The 9,779-nt window shown below is 32.5% G+C and overlaps 1 protein-coding gene across 1 annotated transcript; it reads left to right on the forward strand.

Moving 5' to 3' along the window:
* Positions 1-2,629: 2,629 nt before the first annotated feature.
* Positions 2,630-9,380, forward strand: LOC133651424 (transcriptional repressor RHIT-like). Its single transcript, XM_062049375.1, has 4 exons — positions 2,630-3,000; positions 3,067-3,133; positions 6,345-6,447; positions 8,611-9,380. The coding sequence occupies exons 1-4, from the start codon at positions 2,726-2,728 to the stop codon at positions 9,213-9,215; spliced, it is 1,050 nt and encodes a 349-aa protein (XP_061905359.1). The 5' UTR covers positions 2,630-2,725; the 3' UTR covers positions 9,216-9,380.
* The last annotated feature ends 399 nt before the right edge of the window (positions 9,381-9,779 follow it).

Raw genomic sequence — 9,779 nt, forward strand, 5'->3', positions numbered from 1 at the left:
AATGTTGGTACCCATATGACACGTAATTGCTATATAAATGCTAAAACTATTCATTTAAATCGTTAAATAGCAATCACTTCCTGGAACGAGATTAAATAGCCAATTATGCTCTGCGTTTGGACCGCGGTGCATTGTGGTAAATGAGGTATATTTGTTTTTGTTTTTGTAAACGGAGTATCCAACTTGTTCAAAAAAATCACCAAAGCAATACCTCTATCCTTAAAATCTATGGTGACTCAAGATGTTTTATATTCAAATACTACCCCTTGTCTGGAAAAACCTTAATATTGAAAATGTTCATTTCTGTGATGAAAAATGTTCCAACAAATATATGAGGGTAGTTTTGGTGAAATAATATTTTCCGGGCACAGTTCATAGACAATATATCCTGAAAGCAGTTTACAAAAGTTGAGATAAGGAAAATAAGGACAAGATATAGTACAAATACCAAATTCTTCCCAAATTAAGAATAGAATAGAATATAATAGAATAGAAAGTACTTTATTGATCCCTGGGGGAAATTCAGCACCACAGCTCGCTCACAATAGACAATAAACACTTGGGTATCTTTTACATGTGAATAATGTAAATACAGTCTATTATACAGCATTATTCACATGTGAATAACATAAATACAGTCTATTATACAGCATTATTCACATGTGAATAACATAAATACAGTCTATTATACAGCATTATTCACATGTGAATAATATAAATACAGTCTATTATACAGCATTATTCACATGTGAATAATATAAATACAGTCTATTATACAGCATTATTCACATGTGAATAACATAAATACAGTATATTATACAGGATTAGTCACATGTGAATAACATAAATACAGTCTATCATACAGCATTATTCACATGTGAATAATAAAAATACATGATACATTTACAGTACATGTACAGTCAAAAGGAACATATTCATTATACAGTCTGATGGCTGTCAGTATGAAGGACATACAATACAACATACAATAAAGAAATACAATTTTAAATTATTAATGGAATATACCCTTCAAAGGATTTTTTGAAACTTAAATTCAACATGGAGGTTGATGGCTGTTATATCTGTGGAGCTGTAGAGGATGTCAATCATCTGTTTGTGGATTGTGACAGTGTACATGTGTTTTGGGAGGAGATCAGAGATTGGCTGTGTGGAGATGTCCCCATTCTCTATAGAAGAGATCACATTTGGTATTTTTATAAATGACTGTAACATAGAAATGTTGGTTAACATTATTATGCTCCAGGCAAAACATTTTTTTTTTACATAAATGTGGTTTTATGAAAGTGAGGCCTTCATTTTCCAAATGGCTTAATGGGTTACAATTATCAATCAAATCTTGGAAACCGACCGGTAGGAGGCCACGGGGAAGACCCAGGACACGTTGGGAAGACAATGTCTCCCGGCTGGCCTGGAAACGCCTCGGGATCCCCCGGGAAGAGCTGGACGAAGTGGCTGTGGAGAGGGAAGTCTGGGCTTCCCTGCTTAGGCTGCTACCCCCGCGACCCGACCTCGGATAAGTGGAAGAAGATGGATGGATGGAATAATAAAATAAAATAATAATAATAAATAAATAAATAAACGTATCGTATTGTGAGGCACATGCACTAAACCCTGTTCCACCGTGCTGCCCTAAATTAAAAAAATAAATACATAAATAAATATTAATAAATAAATAATAAATAAATAAATGTTAATAATAATAAAATAATATTAATAAATAAATAAATAAACGTATTGTACTGTGAGGCACATGCACTAAACCCTTTTCCACTGTGCTGCCCTAAATTAAAAAAATAAATAAATACATAAATAAATAATAATAAATAAATAAATAATAAATAATTGTTAATAATAATAAAATAAAATAATAATAATAAATAAATAAATAAACGTATCGTATTGTGAGGCACATGCACTAAACCCTGTTCCACCGTGCTGCCCTAAATTTAAAAAATAAATACATAAATAGATAATAATAAATAAATAAATAAATGTTAATAGTTATAAAATAAAATAATAATAATAAATAAATAAATAAACGTATCGTATTGTGAGGCACATGCACTAAACCCTGTTGCACAGTGCTGCCCTAAATTAAAAAAAAAAATATATATATATATATATATATATATATATATATATATATATAAATAAATAAATAAATAAATAATAATAAATACATAAATATTATAAATTGATAAATATTATTAATACATTAATATTAATAATAATAAAATAACAATAATAATAAATAAATAAATACATAAATGGTATCCAACTGAGAGCTCAGTATCCAACTGAGAGAGCTGGGAATTTTTTATATCTTCGCAAGTTGTTGAGAAGAAAAAATATTTCAACCACACACACATTTCATTGCAATGTAAATGCTAAAACTGTTTTAATTGAATAATTAAAATACGATAGACAATCACTTCCTGTAACGAGTGTAGCCAATCACGTGCTGTGTTTATACCGTGGGGAATTGTGGGTAATTACGTTTTTTACGATTCAGTGGCCAAGGAGGAAAAAATATTGACCAAGAATTGTTTAAAACAATTCTTAAAATGGTGACTTGCTTCTCAGCATAATTTTTTTTAATGTGTAATATTTCCTCCCAACCGCTAGATGGAAGCAGCACTTCCCGTGGCGCTGCACAGAAACACACAGTTTGCTGTGTTGCAACGTCCTCAGCACAGTGCACAACATGTCTACTTTCTGCTTCCAGACGCAGTTAGTATCCATCATGGACGCGCTGTCCAAAGCAGCTGTGACGGAGATTGGCAAGCTGGTGGAAATAGAGTCGAAGATGCTGAGAATCGAGATCACCCGCGGGCGAAACGAGATCCTTTCCCTCACCGAGAAGCTCCATCTCATGGAGAAGTTGCTGCACCTGGCCCAGAGAGGCAGGCAGGACGCGGTGGTCGGCTTGGAGGGCTCCGTGCTGCTGGAGCGCGACTGGAGCGCACATGTGACTCAGAGGTACGGCTGCTTGGTGCCATCATGGCCGTGTTAGTTAGTATGTATTCATCAACTGTTGCCTCCTAGTGACTACACAAGCTCATCCGCCGAGACACACGCTGTGGTCAAAGAAGAAGAGCACCCGGCATCCAACGTGAGTTTTGTGTGACGTTTAAAAATCATAGACATCTTCTAAGGGTGCGCAGCATCGAGCGCTACTGCCTACTGGCGCTGACGAGACGCGGGGCCGCCATCTTGGAGTGGTGATCCGCTCCACTCAGTGCAATTTATTTGGCAGGAGCAATGAACTGTCAGCGCATCTTACCTCACTGAATACTAGGGGTGTGGGAAAAAATCGATTCGAATTCAAATCGCCATTCTCACGTTGAACGATTCTCATTTTTCAAAAATCGTTTTTTTTTTTTTTTTTTTAATTAATCAATACAACATACATACATACTCTTAATTACCGATACCGATATGAACCGATACCTATATATATACAGTCATTCAACATGGGCACGAGAGTTTCTCTTGCGCACGAGAAACTTTTTATTAAAAAAAAAAAAAAAAAGAATTTTTTTTTTTTTAAATAAAAACTTTCTCATGGCCACGAGAAACTATCTCGTGCACACGAGAAACTTTTTATTAAAAAAAATATATATATAATTTTTTTTTTTTTTTAATAAAAACTTTCTCGTGCATACGAGAAACTTTTTGTTAAAAAAAATATATATATATATTTTTTTTTAATAAAAACTTTCTCGTGCATACGAGAAAGTTTCTCGTACGCACGAGAAACTTTTTATTAAAAGAAAATTTTTTTATTTTATTTTTTGTGATAAGTTTCTCGTGCGCACGAGAAACTTTTTATAAAAAATAAAAAAAAGTAATTTTTTTTAAAATAAAAACTTTCTCTTCGCCACGAGAAAGTTTTTATTAAAAAAAAAAAAAAATTTTTTTTTTTTATAAAAAGTTTCTCGTGCGCAAGAGAAACTCTTGTGTGCACGAGGAACTTTTTATTAAAAGAAAAAAATATATGTATATATTTTTTTAATAAGTTTCTCGTGTGCACGAGAAAGTTTTTATTAAAAAAAAAATAATAGTAATTTTTTTTTCAATTAAAAACTTTCTCGTGCCCACGAGAAAGTTCCTCGTGCGCACGAGAGTTTCTCTTGCGCACGAGAAACTTTTGATAAAAAAAAAAAAAAAAAAAATTTTTTTTTTTTAATAAAAAGTTTCTCGTGACTACGAGAAAGTTTCTTGTGCGTACAAGAAACTTTTTATTAAAAGAAAACTTTTTTTTTTTTTTTTTAATAAGTTTTTTGTGCACACGAGAATCTTTTTATAAAAAAAAACTTTCTCGTGCGCACGAGACTCTTGTGCACGAGAAACTTTTTATTAAAAGAAAAAAAAAATTTTAATTTTTTTTTGTGATAAAAAGTTTCTCACAAAAAAAAAAAAAAAAAAAAAAAACTTTCTCGTGGGCACAAGAAACTATCTCGTGCACACGAGAAACTTTTTATAAAAAAAAAAAAAAAATTTTTTTTTTTTAAAAATAAAAACTTTCTCGTGGGCACAAGAAACTATCTCCTGCACACGAGAAAGTTTTTATTAAAAAAAAAAAAAAAAATATTATTATTATTATTATTTTTTTTATAAAAACTTTCTCGGGGCCACGAGAAAGTTTCTCGTGCGCACGAGAAACTTTTTATTAAAAGAAAAAAAATATATATATATATTTTTTTAATAAGTTTCTCGTGTGCACGAGAAAGTTTTTATTAAAAAAAAATAAGAGTAATTTTTTTTTTCAATTAAAAACTTTCTCGTGCCCACGAGAAAGTTCCTCGTGCGCACGAGAAACTTTTTATTAAAAGAAAAAAAATATATATATTTTTTTAAATAAGTTTCTCGTGTGCACGAGAAAGTTTTTATTTAAAAAAAATAATAGTAATTTTTTTTTTCAATTAAAAACTTTCTCGTGCCCACGAGAAAGTTCCTCGTGCGCACGAGAAACTTTTTATAAAAAAAATAAATAAAAATTTTTTTATTTTTATTTTTTAAATAAAAACTTTCTCGTGATAACGAGAAAGTTTCTTGTGCGTACGAGAGTTTGTCTTGCGCACGAGAAAGTTTTTATAAAAAAATAAAAAAACTTTTTTTTTAATAAAAACTCTCGTGGCTGAGAGTTTTTTATAAAGAAATTTTTTATTAAAAAAAAAAATATATATATATATATATTTTTTTAAATAAAAACTATCGTGCATACGAGAAACTTTTTATTAAAAAAATATATATATATATATTTTTTTTTTAAATAAAAACTTTCTCGTGGCCACGAGAAACTTTCTCGTGCGCACGAGAAACTTTTTATTAAAAGAAAAAAAAATTTAATTATTATTTTTTTTAATAAAAAGTTTCTCGTGTGCACGAGAGTTTCTCGTGGCCACGAGAAAGTTTTTATTAAAAAAAAATAGTAATTTTTTTTTTTTTTTCAATTAAAAACTTTCTCGTGCGCACGAGAAAGTTTCTCGTGTGCACGAGAAAGTTTCTCGTGCGCACGAGAGTTTCTCTTGCGCACGAGAGTTTCTCTTGCGCACGAGAAAGTTTTTAATTGAAAAAAAAAAAAAAAATTACTATTATTTTTTTTTAATAAAAACTTTCTCGTGGCCACGAGAAACTCTCGTGCACACGAGAAACTTTTTATTAAAAAAAAAAAAATTAAATTTTTTTTTCTTTTAATAAAAAGTTTCTCGTGGCCACGAGAAAGTTTTTATTAAAAAAAAAAAAAATTAAATTTTTTTTTCTTTTAATAAAAAGTTTCTCGTGGCCACGAGAAAGTTTTTATTAAAAAAAAATAATAGTAATTTTTTTTTTTTTTTCAATTAAAAACTTTCTCGTGCGCACGAGAAAGTTTCTCGTATGCACGAGAAAGTTTCTCTTGCGCACGAGAGTTTCTCTTGCGCACGAGAGTTTCTCTTGCGCACGAGAGTTTCTCTTGCGCACGAGAGTTTCTCTTGCGCACGAGAAACTTTTTATAAAAAAATAAATATATTTTTTTTTTATACATTTTTTATAAAAAGTTTCTCGTGCGCAGAGATACATGTCTGTAAAAAAAAATTCCCCATGTCCCTTTAGGGGCTCCGTACAAAACAGCGCCAGGGGGTTGTAAACTCAAAGTAACTAAAATGCAAAATATATATGTATAACAAACTAAGTGCAAAGCCATAGGCTCACACAATTTCAGTAAATAATTTAAATTTGGAACACAGCATCAGCTTTTTAGTTGTTAGAGGTAGAGAGTGTTTTAACATACAGTTATAATTCTTGTTTAATGTTGTTTACATTTCTATGTCCTCACTTAGCCTCCTCAATCCACGCCAGAGCTGCCCGAACTGTTGCCCGTGAAACATGAGCCCCAAGAGGTGGAGCATGGAGACTCTGAAGAGCAGACAACATCTGAAAATAGTATGTTTTTAAGAAAAACTATTATTCTACTTAGACGTTCCTCAGGGTGACTCTGTGGGTATCCAAATGTTTAAACCAGATTTGATCCAGATTTAGTGGGAAGCCGTTTAAATGCGTGAGTAGGATCTGATCCAGATTGTGTTTTTGTTAAATAATTTACGTGCGTGAGTACAATGTCAGAAGATGTATTTTTAATTCAGGTCTAATCGAGACGTACAAGAAAGCTATTCAGATGTGTACATCTAAACCAGATTTAGTCCAGATTTGCAGGAAATAGTTTTGAAAGTGTGTGTATTTGGGGTCAGATGCTGTAAATATAATCTGGATCTCATGTAGACGCTATATATTTAATCTGGATCAGATCTAGATTGTGTGAGTGATTTGACTTGCGTGTGTGCAGTGTCAGAAGATGTAAACGTAATCCATATCCGATCTAGATTAAAAAAGAAACTATTCAGATGTGTACAAGTGTACATCTAAACTAGATGTGTTGGGAAGTTGTTTAAATTTAACTTGGATCATATTTGACCTTGATCAAACTATGTCTGTGTAAACATAATCTGGATTAGATCCAGATTGTTTTTGTTAAAATAATTTGTGTGCGTGAATACAATGTCAGAAGATGTACCGTTAATCCAGGTCTAATGTAGACGTACAGGAAAGCTATTCAGATGTGTGAATCTAAACCAGATTTAGTCCAGATTTGCAGGAAAGATGCCCATGAGCTCACTTTTGAGCTTCATGGCAAAGGCTGTGATTTCGTAGTTTTTTATTTTTAATAAATTTGCAGTTGAGATGTTTCATGAGAACAGAGTGTGTGTACGTGCCTTTAAGAGGCAGTGTCTCTTGCCAAGTGTATATACCAGGGGTCACCAACGCGGTGCCCGCGGGCACCAGGTAGCCCGTAAGGACCAGATGAGTAGCCCGCTGGCCTGTTCTAAAAATAGCTCAAATAGCAGCACTTACCAGTGAGCTGCCTCTATTTTTTAAATTTTATTTATTTACTAGCAAGCTGGTCTCGCGTTGCTCAACATTTTTAATTCTAAGAGAGACAAAACTCAAATACAATTTGAAAATCCAAGAAAATATTTTAAAGTCTTGGTCTTCACTTGTTTAAATAAATTCATTAATTTTTTTACTTTGCTTCTTGTAACTTTCAGAAAGACAATTTTAGAGAAAAAATACAACCTTAAAAATGATTTTAGGATTTTTAAACACATATACATTTTTACCTTTTAAATTCCATCCTCTTCTTTCCTGACAATTTAAATCAATGTTCAAGTAAATTAATTGTTTTTATTGTAAAGAATAATAAACACATTTTAATTAAATTTTTCATTTTAGCTTCTGTCTTTTCGACGAAGAATATTTGTGAAATATGTCTTCAAGTTTATTATGATTAAAATTCAAAAAAAATATTCTGGCAAATCTAGAAAATCTGTAGAATCAAATTTAAATCTTATTTCAAAGTCTTTTGAATTTCTTTTAAAATTTTTGTTCTGGAAAATCTAGAAGAAATAATGATTTGTCTTTGTTAGAAATATAGCTTGGTCCAATTTGTTGTATATTCTAACAAAGTGCAGATTGGATTTTAACTTATTTAAAACATGTCATCAAAATTGTAAAATTAATCTTAATCAGGAAAAATTACTAATGATGTTGCATAAATTCTTTTTTTAATTTTTTCAAAAAGATTCCAATTAGCTAGTTTTTCTCTTCTTTTTTTCGATTGAATTTTGAATTTTAAAGAGTCGAAATTGAAGGTAAACTATGTTTCAAAATTTAATTGTCATTTTTTTTCGTGTTTTCTCCTCTTTTAAACCGTTCAATTAAGTGTAAATATCATTAATTATTAATAATAATATAGAGTTAAAGGAAAATTGAGAAAATTGAGCAAATTGGCTATTTCTGGCAATTTATTGAAGTGTGTATCAAACTGGTAGCCCTTCACATTAATCAGTACCCAAGAAGTAGCTCTTGGTTTCAAAAAGGTTGGTGACCCCTGGTATATACTGTATATACAGTATATATATTCACTGTAACATGCGGCCATCTGAGAGCAGCCAGAACTGCAATGTTGCCCTCAATGAAAAACACCCCTGCCTTAAATAATTTCAAATAACAATTTACCTTCTCGTTTTTCTGCTAAAATCCTGTCAACAGACACCCAGAAAAGTCCAGGCGTGAGCCAGGATTCGGGCCATCACCTTCAGTCAGTTTTCCCCGACTCCTTCGTAAACGCATCGCCATCCTTCCTGGCACCTGCAAGTAGAGGCGCACAGTGGTATCGGCATCTCACACCCGGACACACGCACCAAGAACCTGCCAAAGTCCTACCCCAAAATGTTGCCCAGCCACTCAGGATCGTGAAGATGCACAACTTTCGGAATTCGGCCACCAAGAGATTCGGCTGCCTGCAGTGCGGCAAGAGCTTCCGGTGCTACAGTCAGCTGGAGATCCACCAGAGGAGTCACACGGGAGAGAAGCCTTTTAGGTGCACGCTTTGCGGGAAGAGGTACGCGCAAAAGGGACATTTGTACACACACCAGCGCACTCACACGGGGGAGAAGCCCTACCGCTGTCCCGTCTGCGGAAAGGGCTTCATTCAGAAATGCACCCTGGACATGCACCAGCGGACCCACACCGGAGAGAAACCCTTTGTTTGCGTGCAATGCGGGAAGGGTTTCACGAAGAACTGCAACCTGAAAAAGCACCTTTTAGTACACCTGGATCCAGATTTGCAAGTTTATGGCAATCCGTCAACGTGAGGGGACGCTTTCCTCTCCAGGTAAATGTACTGAAAACAAAAATGACAATAATAAAGTTATCAGTACAACAATACAACATGATATGTGCAACAGTTAAATGAAACAAACTATTGTGTATGAAGAGTTTAGTATTTTTTTGATTTGCTGTCAATAAAGGTACATTTTTAAACGCAAATAAACAAACACTTTCAATTATTACAATTTAACCCTCAGGAAACATTTGATTTGAATGATCTTCAAAGCCCAACAGGACATAAAAGGGCATAAAAACATTTTGGATTTTTCAGTTTTTTCTTATACTTTTCTTTTGCTATATTTCGTCCTTAACAAAATATCACACGTCATCTTAATTGTTTTAACATTGACCTTTTAGAAGGCGCTTTGATTAGAAAATTGGTATAATCAGTCATGTTATAAAAATGTATAAGCATCACAACTTTGAAATCATTTGACCGAAAGGCCTTCAAAGTGTTAAAATATATTTTTCAAAATGCACATTTGGAATTTATGAAAAAAACAACAAAAAAAGCAAATAAATAAATATATTAATTAGAGATGTCCAAT

This window comes from Entelurus aequoreus, linkage group LG06 (assembly GCF_033978785.1).
Source record: "Entelurus aequoreus isolate RoL-2023_Sb linkage group LG06, RoL_Eaeq_v1.1, whole genome shotgun sequence".
NCBI classification, from domain to species: domain Eukaryota; kingdom Metazoa; phylum Chordata; class Actinopteri; order Syngnathiformes; family Syngnathidae; genus Entelurus; species Entelurus aequoreus.